Here is a 24,220-nt window from a genome sequence, read left to right on the forward strand (position 1 = left end):
CTAACACCTTCAACTGCTGCTATTCGTTGCACACTACCTTCAGGATTCTCTCCACTGCACCTAGAACACGCTCCCTCCACTTAAGGTGTGCGAAATTAAGGAGGCTTTCCAGTGTCTACTTTGTTGGGTGCTACGGAACCTATGTCCCCAAGACGCTTGAAATCAGTTGGCTGAACCGCTTAACAGATGGTACCCTGAGTACTGGAAATTGTCCAGTGTACAGGCTACGGACTTTCAGATTAGCTCCATCTGCTAAATCATGTCTGCCACTTCCCTTGTGGAATAAAGGGCCTACATTGCTAGACTGTCTCAGGGTATCTGCAAGAGAGGAAACATGTTGTAGGCACCGTAAACATAACAATAGTATCTACTTTAAATTTGACGCGTAAGTGCCGGCCGCTGTGGCCGTGCGGTTCTAGGCGCTTCAGTATGGAACCGCATGACCGCTACGGTCGCAGGTTCGAATCCTGCCTGGGGCATGGATGTGTGTGATGTCCTTAGGTTAGTTAGGTTTAAGTAGTTCTAAGTTATAGGGGACTGATGACCACATATGTTAAGTCCCATAGTGCTCAGAGCCATTTGGACCATTTTTGACGCGTAAGTAGATCGAAGATCACGGTACGTACTAGAGTTAGGAGAAATGTATTCTAACGTAAACAGATGTAAGAAGATTGAAGTACAAAGACACAACTAAACGGGACAACTCACTACAGACACTGAGCCAACTAATGTTTACATAGATACTGCACGCCAGTATCCTACCAAGCTATTGACCCCGTTATGTAACATACCGCGAATGCAACAACGGTAATCCTATCCGCAATCACAGGACCATGATACCTTCCTACCTCGCAGTATTGCATGCCAGGGGTAATAATTAACGTTAACTATAGAGTAGTCATCTGCAGTAGGACAAGTGACGCATTGCCATGGATGATATCACAACAGTATCTCCTATGAACACGTGTTCATATGCTTTGTAGGACCTGTGATCATATGACATTTTGGTCTTGTTTTGATGCGGATCATCCCCTGAGACACTGGAGGTTTTTCTTAACACTCTATATACACACTGTGGTGACCCCAAGTCATGAGAAGGTAGTAGAGTCACTGAGCTGGCGGAGCTGTATCATTTTGTACTCAGGTGATTACATGTGAAAAGATTTCCGACGTGTTTTATGTCCCCACGATTGGAATTAAGAGACTTTGGACGCGGGATGGTAGCTGAAACTTGAGACATGGGATACTCCATTTCGTAAATCATTAGGGAATTCAATATTGCGAGATCCACAGTGCCAAAAGTGTGCCGAGAATATCAACTTCGGGCATAACCTCTCACCACGGACGACGCAGTGGCCGACGGCAGCAGCATTAGCGTACAATCGTCAGTGTTAACAGACAAGTAAAACTGTGTGAAATAACCGCAGAAATAAATGTAGGACGTACGACGAACGTATCGGCTAGTACAATGCTTAGAAATCTTGAGTTAATGAGCTATCACAGCAGACGACAGACACGAATGCCTATGCTAACAGCAAGATCTGATGGTAGGATTCGAGTAGAGCGCAGATCCTATGAAGCCCTGGACCCAAGGCAATGTGCAAGCCTGTGGTGCCTTCATAATGACGCGAGCTGAACTTGCTAATGGAATGGGTCCTCTGGTCCAACTGACCATTGACTAGAAACTGTTATCTTCGGCTGCTTGGACATCGTTTGCAGACATTCTAGGAATTCATGTTCCCAAACAGTGAAGCGCCATGTCACCAGGCCACAGTTATTCGCAATAGGCGGGAAGAAAATTTTGGACAGCTCTAGCTAATGATCTTGGCACCCAGATTGCACGACATGAATCCCATAGAGCATTTATGGGACATAATCGAGAAGCCAGATCGTGCACAACATCCTGCACCGGCAACACTTTCCAAAGTATGGACAGCTACGGAGACAGCATGACTCAGTATATCTGCAGGGAACTTCCAACGACTTGTTGAGTACATGTCACATCGAGTTTTGCGTCATCAGTCTCTTGGATGATTTTTTTGTGGCCCGCCACGGATTCCTGTACTGCACTATGCCGGGCAAAATGAGGTCCAACACAATATTAGAAGGTATCCCATTCCTTTTGTCACGTCAGTGCATGTGCACAATGACTATCTGCTCTTATGTGGAACTCGTAACCCTTTTGTAACGCCCTGCGAGAATGGCGAGAGACCAAATTACTTACCTCGTGTTCAATGCTAGCGGCGCGATCGTAGAACGTCGGCGTCCGTTCGAGGTCCTCTGGCGTTCCATCACTTGTATCTGAAAAAGCGCAATAACGAAAACGTTAGTCTATTGCTAAAGGGCAAATTTAATGGAACTTTTTAAACATGGCTGCGTTGTCAGCGACCGTTACAAAGTAAAATTAAATCAATAACCGCCTTCGGTCGCAAAATGATGTCTTTTTGACCTGTTTCGGCCACTACTGAGAGTGACTTCATCAGAAATAAAGCATTTAAACTTGCGTGTCACGTATAAAGTAAATATCAAGCGATAAAGTTTTAGTAACGGCCGAAACCTAGGTCAAAAACTCTTCCTTTTGTGATCGAGGGCTGTTATTGTCTTACTTTTAAAATTAATGGATAGTGCACTTTGGCAATCGTTCTTCTCGTCGGCACGTGAAATAGTCTAACACCAGATATTTAGAAAGAGAATTGAAAATATTTACTAGAACGTAAATTCAGTGATAGGATTGCAGTATTTCGGTTTGGAGTACCATAATACAATCATCTGAAGCTGAATGAAATTCAGCTGAGGTTATAACTTCCATGTATTGCAAATATCTTGTCAGTCTCCGAAAAAAATTGCGATGCACACTGTTCCTCTCCTCTCGAAACTAAGATTTCCACCTTATTATTAGGGGACGAGTGAAATCGTAGTAATGCACAAACATGGTTGGTTGGTTGGTTGGTTTTGGGGAAAGAGACCAAACAGCGTGGTCATAGGTCTCATCGGATTAGGGAAGGACAGGGAAGGAAGTCGGCCGTGCCCTTTCAGAGGAACCATCCCGGCATTTGCCTGGAGCGATTTAGGGAAATCACGGAAAACCTAAATCAGGATGGCCGGACGCGGGATTGAACCGTCGTCCTCCCGAATGCGAGTCCAGTGTGCTAACCACTGCGCCACCTCGCTCGGTGCACAAACATGAATTGTGTCTGTGTTTATTTGGAGTGTCCCAAGAAGTGTTGCTATACTATTCGAGAAGTTGTAGAGGGTGTCTTGAGGAACAAATCAAAGACAGAAACCAACCTCCGCAAACGTAACCAAATGACGCTACGGAGCGTCTATGTTCTAGGCGCCAGCGCCTGTCGCTAATCCTCCCGTTCTGCAGAGAACGAGAATCTCTATGCTGACGTTGTTCGGTATTCAGTGATCGCAGCTGACTCCTACGATGGCCAGTGGAGAAGATGGGGCTAGCTGCTCGGAAGAAAGGTTTTGTCTCTTATGAATGCGATGCTCTGTTGCCTCGGTGGATGACGGTTTCGGACACTGGTTTACATCCGGTTTCTTTTTCTCCTTGAACTCTGTAAAATCTCCAATGTTTTTCATGCACCAGGGAGACAGAGCATAGCATTACTAGGAGACAAGGGCAGACTTCAAATTTTGTCGCAACATCTCTGGGACACCCAGTGTATCAGACATTTCTAGATCCACAAATCGCCACTAAAGGCCAGGCAGATTAATATGCATGTAATATTATTCCACTGATACCAGTACATACGCAGCTCATACTCAAACACAAAGTACTCGACGTTTACATGAGTGCATGTCCTTGGCTGCACATACGAAAAATGGCTGTTCCGTACACTTTCAGCACTTTGTATGTTTCCATTATAAAATTTATTTCCGCTCAACAACATCTTAAGGCCAACGGCCAGGTGTAAGACCTTTAGTTGGACACTGCTTGGTGATTTGCGCCTCCCAGAGCCGACTCCGTGCGGCGTATCTACACCTTCAGCCATCCTAGTATTAACGAAGCCCAACGTTACTCTATTCGATGAAAGGACAAGAAAAATCATTTTCAGCGCCACGAGCTCCCTGGCACCGTGTTACTAATAACTTCCTGTTACTTGAAAGGACCAATTTTGTCATAACGACGCCACACGTCGTGGCATGGCCTCCACGAGTTACCGAAATCTTTGTTGACTCTTACCGTTCGAAGCTCAATCTCCACCATCAACGCCCATTTCACTGGATGTCTTACATGTTATCTACAGAATCTGCGTCAAATGACGAGGACAGAGATGCGGTGGCTTAGGTACACAAGCACCTTCTTACTCTGATGCCTGTACGTCTCTTTTTAGGCAGTACTGTACAATTCGAAAGGGCCGTGATGGTGCTTGCGAAAGGATACGGACGATAAATTTCTTTATCATAAGTTGCTGAATTTGGATAATACATCTATCAGGAGCCCCACTTCATCGAACATGCGCATTACCCCTTGTAAAACGAAAAACTACAGGTATAGCCTTCGGCGGTCCATGTCAACTTCAATAAATACTTTTGAACAAAAGTCTGCATCATTCTTTGAACTGAAGTAACAACGTTTCTAGTAGTTTGCATCTTCGTGGTCAAGAGGTTGGCCAGCCTTACATATTGTGCTCTAAACCAGTTTTCAAGGGACAACTAAGTTCAATCCCTTAAGAAGTCAATGAAGAGTTTAGAGCTAACAGACTCTGGAAAGGCATGGTTATGTGAGAGGCTATTGTTTGCGCAGATAATTGGTAGACTACAATATTTTTTGATCTACATTGCTTGGGATTTCAAATTTTCTATTAAATTTGAAAGACCAGCTTACTACAAATTCTTTGACCTCGCTTAGTAGGTGTTTCAAATTTTATTGTGTTCAATAATTACCAAATCTAGTGAAAACTGGATACCTTTAACTGCAACAAATCTTAGAAAATGATACTAATGCCGGATGTGGAATTGCAAGAGCATTTCTTCTGCCTGAGGAGAATATTTCTTTCAGTTAGGTCTGTGACGAAAGGTCGTTTCTCAGCCTCAAGATTTAGGATGTTATTTTAAGATGCAATAGAAGAACCCTTAAATAATGGAAAATCTTTCAATGCGAGCGAACGTGTAACATTCGGGATGTTTTTACCAGCAGCTCAAACAATAATAAGCGAAAGAAAGATTATTTCGACAGGTAAAGATAAGAAACATGATTCTTTCTGCTGATTTCCGAGTGTTGTTTATTTGGATATTTTCTAGAAAATTACAGACACATGCACAACTCAAAGTGCGCTCTAAACAACCTGGGAACGACGTGTATAGGTGCTGGTCTTGTGAACCGACAAGCTCTCTAGTTGTGCCGCACAGAGTCATCTGCGTCTGGGGGACCGGCGACGCATACACGATTCCTTAGCTACTCCTACAAAGAGAAAGCTACTGGTGTTGAAATAAGTTTTCGTCGACTATCAGCAACATGTCAAAATATTTACTGGATGTATATGACATGTTTACCACTTTTATTTGCACATGTCGACGTGCCTCTATTACGACAGTGTAAGGAGATATTCTACTGTGTAATCGAAATTTACTTTAATCGGCGTGTCAAGGAAACCTGTCGCTGTGTGACCCCAGTAACTTTACATTTCGACCGCAGGACGTTTATAAGGCTTGTTCAGCAGGGCATTCAAGAAAACGGGCACTCGTTTGAACACCTGAATATTTCACCACCGAAACATCCATCTGAACACAGTCAATTCTGTACAGCATATTTCATCAACGCTTAAAATTCTGAGTATTCCTAGCACCGTACCTAAAATTGATATAAATTTCATTTAAATGCAGTTGTACACAGTTGGGTTAAATATGTCAGCTAGATAATTGGAAAATAATGTTTTATTTCAAAAATTTCAAGTAATTCTTGTAACGTTTTGTAATATAACTAAAGAAACGGTTTTCATAACTCATTAAAAATAATAACATTTCTTATGTTTATCTACTTTCACTCATTATCTTACAACATGCATAGAGAATATATATTTTCCAAGATGTTACTCCAGGCGGGTGTAAAATGAATGTGCGTAAAGGAAAACACTGAACGCTCAGTCCGACTACCCCTGAAGCAGATCTTAGGATCTCCTAGTGGTGATATTATCTCCGCCTTCTTGCTCTTTGACATATAAATTACAACATCAACATTATTGAATAATTAAGGGAACTAGTAACTACAAATGATAAATGCCGTTTCTGCTTAAACATTGATTGTGGACTGAAATCCCTTTATATTACAAATGTTTATATATCAATGAACAATGGACATAAAAAAGTACAAGTGGATTTCCTAACTAATATGATTGATCAATTGGCAAAATCTGCCCCTTTTTGTGGCTACGTGATCTAATATAAATAGCGCGAGATGACTGACATCACCTATGTACCAAACACTAGAAGAGACTACTTTCAAATATGATCTACAATGTTGTGGAACCTCAGTTGGAATGAAATTTACGTCATCACAGATGTTGAGCTTTATAGCCCTAATAAACCGAAGCAATTAGCAATATCACCATATGTACTGCGTCCGGTGGGTCGGAGTGATGATTCTCGTACATATCTGTAACAACGGAAGAACTCCAGCAGCACAATATAAAAATAACCCTCATTGAAACACTATGACGGCAGAAGACGGTCCTCTGACTGGTATACTCTAATACTGTCTTCCCCTCTCTGTGTTCTACAGACGAGAAATGCGAACTCTCTGCCACAAGGACGAAGTTCAGACAACATCTCAACGTGAGCATAAGAAGTGCTCTCAATTACTGAAAGCTGCGTTATCAATGACGACTGCCAACCTGGAGGCGAGGTCCAGACTCGTGTAAGTTCGCAACAGTACAGTGTCTAACCGTACTAACTATAAAATCTCCTGAGAGCAAAGACAGCAAGTCCGTCTGTACCAACAAAAGCTGACACTGAGCGACCATCAAACACGGGTGCTCAAAATGGAAGACCACTTTCTCTCCACCGCTGGCCTCCCAGTAAAGCTCGACTCCCCTCCTTCGTAACTGCAGAAAGCGAATCATATTCTCGAAACTACGGAATATTCTCCCTCTATACAAATTCTTCCGAACGCCGACCAACCATATTTTATCCTTTTGACGTCCAGCGCGGAGGAAAGTTTGAGAGGAAATACCTATCCCCTTTAATTAGGAATACATACAATGGTACGCTTCTCAGAGTAAATATCCTTAGAAATATCCCAGCCTGCGTGGCTTCCGAGGTAACGCTTCCTCGTACCTCTCTGCTGCGTCCAAGATTTTCAGAGTTTCCGAAGTATTATCCGGTTATCCTTCAGGCCCCACTACAATACCGGCCGGCCGCCGCTGTATTTTGCTTCAGCGCTCAAGTGCCCCTACCGTCCATCTTGGATATTCTCTGTGTCAAGCAGGACAAACACACCAGTGTAGGCTCTTCCACACAGGGCTTGAGTTACGCCCGCCGTCTTATTTCCACTGGCGTTCCAACCTCTACTAGTATAGGCAATCATTCATTACGCCATTTTGATAATAAAGATAGTCTGCCACCTTCCATACAATAATTACAAGGTGTACATGAAAATGTCAGTCTTCTTTAAATATTCGTATACACGATGTACAACCTATCAAATGATACCTAATCGGCCGGCCAATGTGGCCGAGCGGTTCTAGGCGCTACAGTCTGGAACCGGGCGACCGCTACGGTTGCAGGTTCGAATCCTGCCTCGGGCATGGATGTGTGTGATGTCCTCAGGTTAGTTAGGTTTAATTAGTTCTAAGTTCCAGGCGACTGATGACCTCAGAAGTTAAGTCGCATAGTGCTCAGAGCCATTTGATACCTAATCCGGTTGTAAATCACGGCAAAGTATGGATATGAGTGCTAGTAAGGTGCCAAATTACAGCCACCTTACAATATACATTCTGTTATTGTGTCTTTTCCTTACAGGCCTGATCTTGTTCAATATAGTAGCTGCAGTGCTATCTGAACGTGTTACCTCTAGGGTACAGGAGTAGAAAGTGATACATTGTAGATCATTTTAGTGAATCAGTTGATTAGCCTGGTTAGCTAAGTACGCCCTAGTACAGTTATTGTCGGGTAGAAGCTAATTTAACTTTTTCTTTGATATCCACTTGTAATGTTAATCACAAGCGGAAACAAGTAAAGATTTTTGTCTTGAAGTGGAGCTCACTTTATAGTCATGCTGAAGGAAACAACGGACGTGTTTTAGCTTGAGCTCTGTTGCATATTATGGTTGCTCCATGTGAGATAAGCTTATTGTATATCTGTTGGGGTAGCATGCAGTTTTTATTTATAGTATCTTGACATTCCTGAAATTGTTATTCCCCAAGCTGAGTGCAGAGACTTAATATTTGCAAGTGGTTGGAAAATGTTGTTTAGTAAAGGGAATATTAATTATAAGACTATGCTTGTAGAAGCCCCCACAAAATCCTGCGCCACAGAAAATACTGAAAGTATAAATACGATATTCTAGTGCCTGTATTGTTAAGGAGAAGAGTGCAATGTTCCTTCGGACATCCATGCCTGCTTCTTAATAACACAATCATTGCAATATAGTATTTATCCGACGATACCAGGCAACTACTCTCAATTAAAAATGTCGTCCCCTGTATGGAAATTACATAGCCTGTGCATGAGGACAGGTTGTGACGCAGGAGCGACGACATATGGAACTGTCGGTCTGGACGTAGGTCGTACACGGACAGCCAAAGCAGTTAAGGCTTCTTGTCGCGTGAATCGAGAAACACGGGTTCAAGTCTATTTCCATCACAAATTTTCGTTGTCATCTTTCAATTGTATATTGGAGGGGTGTTAGAATTAGCAACTGCGAATACATTTCATGAACGTGTATCTCATTTCGAGAAAACTTTCGGCTACAGAGACTTCAGAGACCCCGTTATATAATTTTTTTCAAGACATCACTCATACCACAGGGTAATCGTAGGTTAATGCTGTACGCACACATAGAGTAAAAACATAAATACTCTGCAGTTTGTTTACGGTTTTGTTTAATGAACGCAAATCTTTCTACAAAAAGGCAAATACCATGTCAGTAATCTACGTAGCACACACTGATATTTTTTACTAGTTGCGATTTTCAAACAAAACATAAAGAAACAGCACAGTTTTATAGTAAAACTTAAGTATTTTTAAATCATGCTTCCAGGTATGTGCAATAACACAATCGTTTCCAAACACCGACGTGATAAATGTCATAAACAATACAGTAAACAATGTTGTATGCTTCATTTGTCGTGTAAGAATGAAATCATACTAATGTTTCGCGTCTGGACGTGACTCTTTCTACCAGCCTAGTACCTTGGTAGTTGCTCTTCTCGAATAGTCGGTCTAAAGTGTGCTGGAGATAAACAGTAGTAGTTACATGACGTGAGAAGGTTAAATACGATGGCAGTTCAATAAGTAATGCAACACATTTTTTTTCTCGGCCAATTTTGGTTGAAAAAACCGGAAATTTCTTGTGGAATATTTTCAGACATTCCCGCTTCGTCTCGTATAGTTTCATTGACTTCCGACAGGTGGCAGCGCTGTACGGAGCTGTTAAAATGGCGTCTGTAACGGATGTGCGTTACAAACAACGGGCAGTGATCGAGTTTCTTTTGGCGGAAAACCAGGGCATCTCAGATATTCATAGGCGCTTGCAGAATGTCTACGGTGATCTGGCAGTGGACAAAAGCACGGTGAGTCGTTGGGCAAAGCGTGTGTCATCATCGCCGCAAGGTCAAGCAAGACTGTCTGATCTCCCGCGTGCGGGCCGGCCGTGCACAGCTGTGACTGCTGCAATGGCGGAGCGTGCGAACACACTCGTTCGAGATGATCGACGGATCACCATCAAACAACTCAGTGCTCAACTTGACATCTCTGTTGGTAGTGCTGTCACAATTGTTCACCAGTTGGGATATTCAAAGGTTTGTTCCCGCTGGGTCCCTCGTTGTCTAACCGAACACCATAAAGAGCAAAGGAGAACCATCTGTACGGAATTGCTTGCTCGTCATGTGGCTGAGGGTGACAATTTCTTGTCAAAGATTGTTACAGGCGATGAAACATGGGTTCATCATTTCGAACCTGAAACAAAACGGCAATCAATGTAGTGGCGCTACACCCACTCCCCTACCAAGAAAATGTTTAAAGCCATACCCTCAGCCGGTAAAGTCATGGTTACAGTCTTCTGGGACGCTGAAGGGGTTATTCTGTTCGATGTCCTTCCCCATGGTCAAACGATCAACTCTGAAGTGTATTGTGCTACTCTTCAGAAATTGAAGAAACGACTTCAGCGTGTTCATAGGCACAAAAATCTGAACGAACTTCTCCTTCTTCATGACAACGCAAGGCCTCACACAAGTCTTCGCTCCCGAGAGGAGCTCACAAAACTTCAGTGGACTGTTCTTCCTCATGCACCCTACAGCCCCGATCTAGCACCGTCGGATTTCCATATGTTTGGCCCAATGAAGGACGCAATCCGTGGGAGGCACTACACGGATGATGAAGAAGTTATTGATGCAGTACGACGTTGGCTCCGACATCGACCAGTGGAATGGTACCGTGCAGGCATGCAGGCCCTCATTTCAAGGTGGCGTAAGGCCGTAGCATTGAATGGAGATTACGTTGAAAAATAGTGTTGTGTAGGTAAAAGATTGGGGAATAACCTGGTGTATTTCAATGCTGAATAAAACGACCCCTGTTTCAGAAAAAAAATGTGTTGCATTACTTATTGAACTGCCCTCGTATTAGGCTCACTTCTGATGGTGACAGCATGTAAACGTATATCACTAGCATATCCAAAACGTAGCATGCTAGTATATTATTAAATGGTTTTTCTTTCTGGACGAGGGACAATAGCCAAAGAAAGTTTGGTAAATCCCGTATTATATATTTTTTGAAGCGATAGCTCTATATAATTCTTGAATGTGGGAGGGATATAACATGAGAGTCAAGTAGTAATAAAACTTGGTGGTAATTTATTTTAAGGAAGGATGATAGTGTCACTATCATAGCATATAGTAACAGAAGAAAGAATGAATAATGCGTTAAATCAGTGACGAATCACAAAGAAACTTACTCATTTGGTACACACTCCTGGGAGGAAAGAAAAAGAGACCAAAAAATAAAGATTCAGATGCTTTCGGTAATAATAATAACAATAATAATAATAATACTAAGAAGAAGATGAATTGTGTTAAGAATATGAAGATAGAGAGAAGAACGGACAGTAGTGTAGCAGATCATGCAAACATCAGAAACTACAACGTAACACATGAAAGGAAAGAACGACCAGTACTTTAAATTAAATACTTTTATTTCATTTAAGATATAACGTTGTTCTTCAGCAATGCACTTACGGACATAACCACAACGCGCAGAGAATGTATTTACAAATTACACAAGTTGTAGGACAACCAGTCTTCCTGGGGAAGTACGTGAAAGGCGTGAAAGTAGCCGAGCAGAACTAGAAATCCTAGTATTAAAATTGTAATGAATTTATTAATTCCTTACTTAATCTGAACCAAGGACCTTGCCGTTGGTGGGGAGCCTTGCATGCCTCAGTGATACACAGAGGCGTACCTTAGGTGAAATCACATCGCAGGAGTATCTGTTGCCAGGCCAGAAAAACGTGTGGTTCCTGAAGAGGGGTAATAGCCTTATCAGTAGTTGCTGGGGCAAATGTCTGAATGACTGACTAATCTTGTCTTGTAACGTTAACCAAAACGGCCTTGCTGTGCTGATGCTGCGAAGGGCTGAAAGCAAGGGGAAAATACAGCCGTAATTTTTCCTGATGGCATCCAGCTTTACTGTATCGTTAAAGGTTGATGGCGTCCTCTATGGTAAAATACTCCAGTGATAAAATAGTCACCCATTCGCACCTCTGGCCGGGTACTTCTCAGGAGGATGTCGTTATCAGGAGCAATAAAACTGGCGTTCTATGGATCGGAGGGTGTAATGTCAGATCCCTTAATTGGGCTGGCAGGTCAGAAAATTTAAAAAGGGAAATGGATAGGTTAAAGCTAGATATAGTGGGAATTAGGGAAGTTCGGTGGCTGGAGGAACAAGACTTCTCGTCAGGTGAATACAGGGTTATAAGTACAAAACAAATAGGTGCAATACAGGAGTAGGTTAGGTGACGCATAAAAAATACGAGCGCGAGTGAGCAACTACTAACCGCATAGTGAACGCATTATTGTAGCCGAGAAAGACACGAAGCCCATGCCTGCCACAGGAATATAAATTTATATGCCAAGTACCTCTGCATACGATAAAGAGACTGAAAAAATGTATAATGCGATAAAAGAAATTATTCAGATAGTTAAGGGAACTGAAAATTTAATATTTACGAAGCACTGGAATTCTATAGTAGGAAAAAGAAGCGAAGGAAAAGTAGTAGGTGAATATGGAATGGGGGTAAGGAATGAAAGAGGAAGCCGCGTAGTAGAATTTTGCACAGAGCATAACTTAACCATAGCTAACACTTGGTTTAAGAATCATGAAAGGTTATGTACGTGGAAGAGGCCTGGAGACACTGGAAGGTTTCAGATAGATTATATAATAGTATGAAAGAGATTTAAGACCCAGGTTTTATACTGTAAGATATTTCCAGCGGCAGATGTGGACTCTGACCACAATCTATTGGTTATGATCTGTAGATTAAAACTAGAGAAATTGCAAAAAGGTGGAAATTTAAGGAGATAGGACCTGGATAAACTGAAAGAACCAGAGGTTGTAGAGAGTTTCAGATAGAGCATAAGGGAACTATTGACTAGGAGAGCGGGTAGAAATACACTAGAAAAAGGCTAGGTAGCTTTGAGAGATGAAATAGTGAAGGCAGCAGAGGGTCAAGTAGATAAAAAGAAGATGGATACTAGAAATCTCTGGGCAACAGAAGAGATATTGAATTTAATTGATGAAAGTAGAAAATATAAAAATGCAGTAAATGAAGCAGGCAAAAAGAAATACAAACGTCCCAAAAACGAGCTCGACAGGAAGTGCAAAGTAGTTAAGCAGGGATGGCTAGAGGACAAATGGAAGGCTGTACAGGTATATATCACTAGGGGTAAGATAGATACTGCCTACCGGAAAGTTAAAGAGAACCAGTTGTATGAATACAAAGAGCTGAAATGGAAAACCAGTTCCGAGAAAAGAAGGGAAGCAGAAAGATGGAAGGAGTATATAGAGGGCTTATACAAGGGCTATGTACTTGAGGGCAATATTATTGAAATCGATGAGGAAATATATGAAGGTGAGATGGGAGATATGACACTGTATGAAGCATTTGACAGGGAACAGAAAGACCTAAGTCGAAACAAGGCTGCGAGAGTACACAACATTCCATTAAGATTACTGATATCCTCGGCAGAGCCAACCCTGACAAAACTCTACCATCTGGTGGGCAAGATGTATGAGACAGGCGAAATAACCTCAGTCTTCAAAAAGAATATGTTAATTCCAACCCCAAAGGAAGAAAGTGTTGACAGCTGTGAAAATTTGCGAACCGTCAGTTTAATAAGTCACGGCTGCAATATACAACAGTTTGGATTCCGTAGAAATGTTGGAACATGTAAGGCAATACTGACCCTACGACTCATCTTAGAAGATAGATTAAGCAAAGGCAAACCTATGTTCCTAGCATTTGTAGACTTAGAGAAGGCTTTTGAAAATGTTGACTCGAATACTCTCTGTCAAATCCTGAAGGTGGCAGGGATCAAATACAGCGAGCGAAAGTCTATTTACAGTTTTTGCAGAAACCAGATGGTAGTTTTAAGAGACGAGGGGGCACGAAAGGGATGCAGTGGTTGAGAAGGGAATGAGACAGACTGCAGCATATTCCCGATGTTATTCAATCTGTAACTTGAGCCTGCAGTAATGGAAACAAAAGAAAATTTCGGAGTAATAATTAAAATCCACGGAGAAGAAGTAAAAATTTGAAGTTTTCCGATGACATTGCAATTCTGTCAGAGGCAGCAAAGGACCTGGATGAGCAGTTGAACGGAATGGACAGTGTCTTGAAAGGAGGATATAAGATGAACATCAACAAAAGCAAAATGAAGATAATGGAATTTAGCTTAGTCGACTAAAATCTGGTGATGCTGGGGGACTTAGATTAGTAAATGAGAACTTAAAGTAGTATATGTGTTTTGCTACTTGGAGAGCAAAATAATTGATGATGGTCGAAGTAGAGAGTATATATAACGTAGACTGGCTATTTCAAGGAAAACGCTACTGAAGAAGCGAAATTTGTTAACACCGAGCCTTATAGAGTTAAGTGTCAGGAAGTCTTTTCTGAAAGTACTTGTATGGAGTGTAGCCATGTATGGAAGTGACACATGGACGATAAATAGTTAAGAAAAGAAGAGAATAGAAGCTTTCGAAATGTGCTGCAGAAGCATGTTGAAGATTAGATGGGTAGATCGCGTACTTAATGAGGAGGTACGGATTAGAATTTGAGAGAAGAGGAATTTGTGTAGGTTATTCGTAATAAGAAAGGACTTTCGGTGGAACAGACGTCTTTCACGGGACCGAAGTGGCCGTAACCCTTAAAGATTGTACTCGTGTTTTCGAGTACATATCAACTAGACTTTTTGTTTTTCGTTTGTCGCTACAAATACGTTTCCAGATAGGGAACACTTGCTTTAGCGCTCCGTATAGAAGCACGGTTACAGGTTGCTGACAGGAGAATGTCTCTGTTCAGCGTTACAACAGGTCCCAAAGAAGGAAAAAGATATTTTCTATATTTTACTAATGCTAGGAAGACGCGTATGTTTATAAACACTTCAACTCAAAAGAGTGTGTTAGTGCGGTATTGCTTTTCAAACGAGAACTATGTTCTTACGCTGCTTCAGGTTTTGTAAAAATGATGAACTAGATGGCACTGGTCGTGATGTTTACTCAAAATGTGACCTTCCACTCCGTCTGAAAGTAGAAATTTTTTGTGCCGTGAATGAACGAATATGAGTGCATGAGATCTCAAGTGGGTTTTCCTTTGAGGTATCCAACTGAACGTAACTGATAAATACGCAGTTAAAAATCATTAGCCTTATTCGTATGGTTTAAAAACTTGTACATAAAAGTTTCCAGCGGAGCACAGAAGCATACCTGTTGTAAACTTCTGTCCACTGCCATTATTTAATCCACTTTGATGAAATTTCTCACGAACGAAGCAAACGGTTCAGTTCCAAGAAACGGTAAAGAGGTAATATGCCGCAGCAAATAGTTACCTAGTAATGAAAAATACCTGAATTGTTTTGTGTCCAGACAGTACACTGCCGTCGCTTTGCAGTTATATTAAAATATTCGGCGAGAGTATTTGCAGAGCAGGCAGTATATGGAGAAATCAATAAATTAAGAGTTGTTGAATTTCTTTTCAATAAGGTCATCACTTTATTTAGATTCTGAGAGGAGACTACGTGGCTTAGACAATGGTCAATCTTGGAATTACAAAACTACTTCCACATATGAAAAAGTTTCTACACTGCTGTTCACCAAAACATAAAGGCGAAAAATGATGGCCAATAAAGAAATTTGTAGCTCTTTTGAGGGTATACAAGATGTGGAATTTAGTGCACAGAGCTGTCACCTCTAGGAGCATCAATGACTATACATTGGCTGGACATCGAACAGAGCTTGACTGATGGACACAGGTACATCATTCCATACTGTTTCATTTCTGTTACATTGCTCATCACTTGTGAGAGCTAGCGAATGCTGGTGTCCCAACCTTTTGACAACGTATGACAGCGTTGGTGACCCCTGAGTCTGAGATGTGCAGTAGACAGCTGCGCACCTGATCCATCAGCCCTCAGTCGGTTTCCGCGTTCCGTACTAACTTCCGTCGTATTTGAGCGTTCTGATGTATTTTTTGTGAGCGAGACTGCGAGTGATTGATTTCTGTTATATTCTGTGTATTTTCTCATAATGGTTGAAACATGTAGCAGGCACCAAACGGTTCATAACAGGAAAGGGACCTTATTTTTAAAGAGTACTTGTTTTTCAATCGTGAGGCAGACTCAGGAGTGCTGATCTGCAAGGCTGTCAAGGCCTAGGAATACAATGCAGCGACCTGTGGCGGTATTGGTGAACGAACTGTCGGTCACATTCTGCAGGAAACCCAGCTGTCTCAGCAGGCAAACGTAAATGTAGAATTTCGGTCTCCATGGAAGAAACGTAGCGTGCCACAGAGGGGAACGGAAATCGACGACTTCGATGAAGATGTTCTACATCGAAAGGATTTAGAATTTTATGAAAGACGCAAGTTTCCCAGTCAGCGAAACTGCTCACTGCAATGCATGAAGCCACTGGTTTCGAGGGAAGTGCAAGGACAATGCAAATAATATTTAAGACAGGATTTAAATACGGCAGGAGGAAATTTTTAATGGGGTGTGGTGATACTGCTGATGCTAGGATGGCGTTTCAGAGGTCAATGCAGTGAGGAATCTCAAAAGAAACGTCGACTCTGTATTACTTGGACGAGACTTGGGTAAATCAAAATGACGCTAGAAATTTTATTTGAAAGACGACAGAGGTACAAGGTGGCCTGAAAGTCACAACAGGAAAAGAAGGTCGTCTCATAATATGCCACGACGGTTCCACTGCTACGGGATTTGTGCCGCAAAGTAAACCTGTATTTCGATCAAAATCGAAAACGACCACTCTACAATGAATGAAGAAACATTTCGGAAACAGTTTCAGATTCAGCTGTTGCCCTATTTTCATCCATGTTCTGTCATATTCATGGACTTCACAAGCGATCACTCTGTTATTCTAGACAAGCCTCCCAGTACAAACACAAGAGCAAGTAATAGTCTTTCATGACTGTGAAGTAATAATACACGACATACTGAAATCACTAACAGGAGCAGAGTTGTTGTAGCGCATTAAGATTTCAAAGGCAACAGAAAAAATTACGAAATTGATTTTATAGCAACATGGTCAGTGAGCGGGTACAGGTGAAGAAATAAGGGGCAGATAAAAATACTACGTTAAAATAACCCACATTGAAAGGCTGATCCATCAAGCAATAGAAAAAGTCCGCGTTGATGATTGGAAACCGTTTCTTACTTGCAAGAAAAATATTTCTGGAAAAAAGTTGTTAAAGACGAAGTTATGTATTCGTTAACCGTCAATCTGGCGTACATTGCGTAGGCTCCATTTGCGAACGCAGTGACAGTGAAACATCTGAAGAAAAAGGTTTGTGAATGGAATATATATTTATTTTGTAATTTGAATGGAACATTTACTTTACCTACATGTATAGAAAGTAGCTCAGAGCATAACGTGTTCCGAAATGGATACTGTATTTTCGCGATCTTGCTATTCTCACTACAGTATAACTAGTTTAAAATGCTGTTCATCATACTGTGGATATTTCGTATTTGAGAATTTGGCCATCTTGTTAATATAGTAAGAGGCAACAGAAGGTGTAACCTGTTCTTTAAGGTACAATTTGTTATAGAATCCATTCTGCAGTGGGAGAATCTGTATCACTGGTTTTTCTCCATGTCATTATGGCTGGGAAAGATTGAATACAAATTCACTTCTGTAACGCGTATCTCATACTTATTCCGGACGCTTAATAAATTTATCACCAAACGGTTTGTAACACACCATGATTCACACCGTAGCAAGGTAGGTTAAACTTCTGCCATTAAAGCTGTTCGAAACGTAGCTGCTGTCAATGCGCTTTCAGCCGAACTGAAAATGCAGCATTCCCTGAGAGTAGCGCTGCCAGATGGTGTTAACACTGTCGCCGACCATAGATGTTTTTAACGAGTGATATATATATATATATATATCTGGAGTCTGTGTTGGCCTTGGCTGCAATCGAAAACACTATGTATTGACAACATGAGCAAGATGCCTTTTGCGTTCACGTATTCAAAGACGTAACAAAGGTAAGTCAAAAACCACAGGCTGTAACACATCAGAAATGTAACATCTGCTGTCCGAACTACCGGTTATGCGTACTATTCATAACAGTGTTAGGAATCCGCTGCACCTCATACAATTACGCCAAGTTTTGGACAGATATGACGATGCTCAGTGCCTCGGAGCATTCTCACACAATTACCTCCACTATGACTCTGTTCAGAGAAGCGTGATTCGTCTCAAAAGACGACGCGCTGTTACTTCTGCGCGCCGTGCTGTTGTGCACACCACAGTTGCGGGCTTGTCTCCTCTGTGCGCTCCCACAACAATGGTTGTCTTGCTGTCACTGTATGACGCTCCAACTGTCGTCGCATTGTCTGCGTACCTCTGTTGGCTGAAAGTACCTCATGTGCCTGTGCGGCCCTGCACGATGTCGTTTCGTGCACAACTTGCATGGGACCGCTGAGATCATTGTCTGCTCCATGTTTCATTTACTAATAATTTAATTTATAAATTATAGAGCGCAGCAATCAGTCGTCCTTCTTTTTACAGGTTTTATTACGCAAATCCAGATTTCGGCTAGTATTCAAAGAACTGTGACTGACACCCTAACAACAGGGAACTACTATACATCGAGATCAGAAAATAGAGCATTGATAATGGCTAGGCACTGGCCGAAATCAGTTTGCGTAATAAAGCCTGCAAAAAGGAAGACTGACTGCTGCGCTCTATAATCTACAAATCACATAACAGTCGCTGAGTGCACCCACTTTCCGAATGGATAGCTACGTGATAGCAAGTTAATGTTCTTTTTTCTGATGATTAGCCCAATGGTTTGTTTCATCTTTAAAACAGTATTTCGACAACAGACCCAGCTGTCTTCTTCACGTGCTGCTAGTTGCACTACTATGCCTAGTAGCAAAAAAATGGTTCAAATGGCTCTGAGCACTATGGGTCTTAAATGCTGTGGTTATCAGTCCCCTAGAATGGTTTAAATGGCTCTGAGCACTATGGGACTTAACATCCATGGTCATCAGTCCCCTAGAACTTAGAATTACTTAAACCTAACTAACCTAAGGACATCACACATATCCATGCCCATGGCGGGATTCGAACCTGCGACCGTAGCGGTCGCGTGGTTCGAAACTGTAGCGCCTAGAACCCCTCGGCCACTCCGGCCGGCCCTAATAGTAGCCTGGACTCCAGCTATAGTGTGAAGTATTGTTGATGTCACGCCGCAACTTATATCCGGCGCGACACCATCAGTAGCTCGCAGTCTGGTTGAAGTCTAGGTGGTGAATATGCACAACTGCACAGCTCGCAGGACGTGTAGAAGTCGACCGGGTCTGTCGTTGAAATTTTGTGCACAATATGGAGTCAATCAGTCGGCTAAACACCAGAAAAAACACCATTAAATTATTACAGAATGAAGCATGTGTTAGAGAGAAAAGGGAACAAATTTATTTAATAGTATGTTATATATGTTGAAATAGGAAATTAGTTAATTTATAGTTATTGTATCCGTCTCTGCTGCAGATTGCCACATTGCATTACTTTTTTGGATCACTCAGTGATTACGTTCATAATGTGATTTAACACTGGTTGTGACAAATCAAACTTTTTTGTAAATTACACAACGAGATAAAAAGTATCTAGACACCCCAAAAAACATACGTTTTTCATATTAGGTACATTTTGCTACCACCTACTGCCAGGTACTCCATATCAGCGACCTCAGTAGTCATTAGACATCCTGAGAGATCAGAATGGGGTGCTCCACGGACTCACGGACTTCGAACGTGGCCAGGTGATTGCGTGTCACTTGAGTCATACGTCTGTAAGCGAGATTTCTACACTCCTAAACATTCCTAGGTCCATTGTTTCCGATGTGATAGTGAAGCGGGAACGTGAAGGGACAGATATAGCACAAAAGCGTACAGGCCGACCCCGTCTGTTGACTGACACGACCACCGATAGCTGAAGAGGATCGTAATGAGTAATAGGTAGACATCTATCCAGACCATCGCACAGGTATTCCAAACTACAAGAAGATCCTTTGCAAGATCTATGACAGTGAGGCGGGAAGTGAGAAAAGTGGTGCTTCATGGTCGAGTGGTTGCTCATAAGCGACACATCACGCCGGTAAATGCCAAACGACAGCTCGCTTGGTGTAAGGAGCGTAAACACTGGACGATTGAATAGTGGAAAAACGTTGTGTGGAGTGACGAATCACGGAACACAATGTGACGATCCGATGGCAGGGTGTGGGTATGGCGAATGCCCGATGAACGTCATCTGCCAGCGTGTCTAGTCCCAACGGTGAAATTCGGAGGGGGTGCTGTGGTGTGGTCGTATTTTTCATGGAGGGATCTTGAACCCCTTGTTGTTTGCGTGGCACTATCACAGTAGAGGCCTACATTGATGTTTTAAGCACCTTCTTGCTTCCCACTGTTGAAGAGCAATTCAGGGATGGCGATTGCATCTTTCAACACCATCGAGCAACTGCTCATAATGCACGGCCTATGGCGGAGTGGTTACACGACAATAACATCCCTGTAATGGACTGGCCTGCACAGAGTCCTCACCTGAATCCTGTAGAACACCTTTGGGATGTTTTGGAACGCCGACTTCGTACCAGTCTCACCGACCGTCATCGATACCTCTCCTCAGTGCAGCACTCCGTGAAGAATGGACTGCCAACCTCCAAGAAACGTTCCAGCACATGATTGAACGTATGCCTGCGAGAGTGGAAGGAGTCATCAAGGCTAAGGGGTGGACCAGCACCATATTACATTCTAGGAATACCGATGGAGGGCGCCACGAATTTGTAGGTTATTTCCAGCCAGGTGTTCGGATCCTTTTGATGACATAGTGCATAAGCCGTAAAATAAACGGAATAGCACTGTACCAGACATCTAAGAGCGTTCAGTCGCATACAACATATTAATAAAGTCACCATTATGTGATCAAAACGAGTAAAATTTTGTGACAACTTGCAACTGTGGCTTTTAAAATTAATATGAAAAAAAAAATTATTGAATTGTCTCTGAAGGAAAGTTGGAGAAGGAACGTTTGCATAACACGAGTTCCCAAGTAATTGGCCAAACCGTTATCGTTTTCCTATAGCGTTTTCTTTTATGCTGTAACAAACCTCTCCATTTCCTGGGAAGTATAACGCAGGAGAAGCGCTGAGGATCCGTTACCAGATTCTTCCTCCGACCGACCTCTCCGGCGGCTGCTCGAGTAGAGCCTTTCTAAAGATTTACTCGAAGAGCTATAAAGTGTCGAAAACGAAACGGTTTCGTATTTCGCCGTTCGCCGCTGCCCAGGAAGAGCGCTGCAGTCGCCCACGGAGTGCGGCCCGCCCTGCGGCGAACCGCCACTGCCGCTGCTGATGGCCCGCCTCGTTAGCGAGCTTTTGTTCCGCCTTGCCTTCGCAGCATGCAGCAGCACTGAGCCACGGGCTAACTGCTACGCAGCTCGTTACGGCACCGTCCCTTCTCTCCTAGCGTCATACTCGAACTGCAGCTAGCAGGTATTGTGCCGGCTCTTGCAGACTCTCGACGTAGGATAATGAGCAACGGATCAATGCTTGAGTAATGCTAGAGTAATAATTTACGAGGTACCGTAGGAGCACTGTTGTTGTTGTGATCATCGGTGTCAAGACTACTTCGACGCATCTCCACACACTAGAATACCCTATGCAAGCCTGTTCATCTACGACTAAGTATTGCCTAGGTGTAACCTACTTGCTGTCTCCATGCCTTATTCTCACTCCTCTACCTTTATACCCCAGCCGCTCTACCCGACTACCACCCCACACACACTTGCCTCAACTACGAATTTGACAATACCTTCATGCTTCAAGACGCATTTTATCAAATGGTTCAAATGGCTCTGAGCACTATGGGACTTAACATCTGAGGTCATCAGTCTCCTAGAACTTAGAACTACTTAAACCTAACTAAGGACGTCACATACATCCATGCCCGAGGCAGGATTCGAACCTGCGACCGTAGCGGCATTTTATCAACTGATCCCTTCTTTTAGTCAAGTAGTGCCACAAATTCCTTTTCCTACCAGTTATGTTCAGAAACTCTTCACCAGCTATACCCTCCGCCCAACCAGTTTTCGGCATGCTCCTGTACCACTACACATCGAAAGGCATTATCTTCTCGTCTTAACTATTGATCGCTCACGTTTCCTTCCCTACACTCATCACAAATAGAGTCGGCGGCGGTGGTCGAGCGGTTCTAGATGCTTCAGTCTGGAACCGCGCGACTGCTATGGTCGCAGGTTCGAATCCGGCGTTGGGCATGGATGTGTAGGATGTCCTTAGTTAGGTTTAAGTAGTTCTACGTTCTAGGGGGCTGATGACCTCAGATGTTAAGTCCCATAGTGCTCAGAGCCATTTGTAAGTAGGCTGTTTAGGTTTTTATGTTGGTAACGCCACTTTGCGCACTGTATGAAAACCGCTGACTGTGCTGTGTGCAGTCTGTGGCTGGTTAGCATTGTTGAAATATTCGTTATTGAGGTGTTGGGCAGTTGGATGTCAAGAGTGCGTAGCGTTGCGCAGTTGGAGGTGAGCCGCCAGTAGTGGTGGATGTGGGGAGAGAGATGGCAGAATTTTAAGAGCGGACGATCTGGACGTGTGTCCGCCAGAAAGAGTAAATTTGTAATACTGGATATCGTGAACTGATATATATGTATATATTTGAACACTATTAAGGTAAATAAATTGTTTGTTCCCTATCAAAATCTTTCATTTGCTAGCTATGCATATCAGTAGTTAGTGCCTTGAGTAGCTAGAATCTTTTATTTAGCTGGCAGTAGTGGCACTCGCTGTTTTGCAGTAGTTCGATTAACAAAGATTTTTGTGAGGTAAGTGATTCATGAAAAGTATAGGTTATTGTCGGTCAGGGCCATTTTTTTGTAGGGATTATTGAAAGACAGATTGCATTGCGCTAAAAATATTGTCTGTCAGTTTATCGAATGTCTGAGTACGTTCAGTTTTGCTCAGCTGTTTGAAAATCAAATAACGTAGAGGTTTATCAGCACAGTAATTCACAAATTTTTCTAAGGGGACGTTTCAATTTGAACCATTTGAACCATCACAGATACCTCCAAGAAAGCCTCCATAACTTTTATGTATACAGACTGAAGCGGCGAATGGAAGATTTGTACCAGGGCCAGGAATCGAACCCGGGTCTCGTGCTTAATAGGCAGTGGCGTTAGCCACTAAGCCACCTTGTCTTAGCAGTTCAGAGAACTGCACTAATTACCATGGCGCGTCCCACTCCTCGATCCAAATTCTCACTGCTGCTCCAGTCTACTGTAAATTCCTCCTTACACGCGAAAAGAATTGCTGAGACTCTCCATGTTCTGGAATAGCAACTCAGTGTCGGACGTAAATGGGGAAACCGGCCTGAGACCCAGGTGGAGGTGCTTATACAAATGGAATGAGACACCTTCACGGACCTTACTGGTCTGATACAAATATGATTTTATGTACTGTATATTCATACTAAGAGGAAAACACATCTCTCACTTTACATTCACAAATTAATTCAAATTATTTTCCGTATAGGTTAGCTCTTATTAATTTTAATAAAACTGTGAAAATTATTTTAAACTGCCAGTAAAAAATTAATCTCACACGGATCTACTTACTTATGTCCGTTTATCAAATTAAACTAGTCACCCTGCCTTTTGTTCTGTGAAATTTTGGTGATGGAAGGAAAAAATCGTACATACTGTAAAATCGTACATTTTGCGTTCAGTTTTGTTTAAAACCATGTATTATGGTAAATAATTGTATATATTTCCTTTTATCTTTCTTTTTTGCCAGTTAGAAATGGAATTAGTACTTTGTACTTTCTAAAAAATAGGAAAGGTTAACTCATATCCCAGCTGTAATATTCGGTTTTGATTACTTTTTAGCCAACAATTGTAGCCGCATTCCTGGAGCAGAGAGGACTCCTGTAAATGGACCAATTTGTCTGACAAACAGTAATTTAATACAGTTTCTGTTTCTCACGTGTTTCTGCGAGGAAGTGATGTGTGTGTATTTTACTTAGTAGACTATTGGTTACTAATGTACATTAAGATTTCTTTTGAGATAAATGTTAGTGCGTATCTATGTGAGGCAACCACCGCCTGATGAGCTATGTCACACGCCTCCGCTTAAGTCTAGTGTTTGTACACAGTGTAGTTTATATAAGGGATTTGCAGTTAGCGTATTTATTTCCTCAAGTAGCTTTTATGAAAGCAGCGTGTCTAGTAAAAAGTAACTGTTGATACCGCTACA

At 42.3% G+C, this 24,220-nt stretch overlaps 1 protein-coding gene across 3 annotated transcripts in view; it reads right to left on the reverse strand.

Annotated features, from left to right (window-relative positions):
• LOC126466578 (serine/arginine repetitive matrix protein 1-like) overlaps positions 1–24,220 on the reverse strand; it is a 636,028-nt gene that overhangs the window by 194,636 nt on the left and 417,172 nt on the right. For all 3 annotated transcript variants that reach the window (XM_050096398.1, XM_050096396.1, XM_050096395.1), the window contains exon 4: positions 2,225–2,301. In XM_050096398.1, the coding sequence (XP_049952355.1) occupies positions 2,225–2,301 (77 nt within the window). The remainder of the gene's footprint in view (positions 1–2,224; positions 2,302–24,220) is intronic.

Source organism: Schistocerca serialis, chromosome 1 (genome assembly GCF_023864345.2).
Source record: "Schistocerca serialis cubense isolate TAMUIC-IGC-003099 chromosome 1, iqSchSeri2.2, whole genome shotgun sequence".
In the NCBI taxonomy this organism is placed as follows: Eukaryota; Metazoa; Arthropoda; class Insecta; order Orthoptera; family Acrididae; genus Schistocerca; species Schistocerca serialis.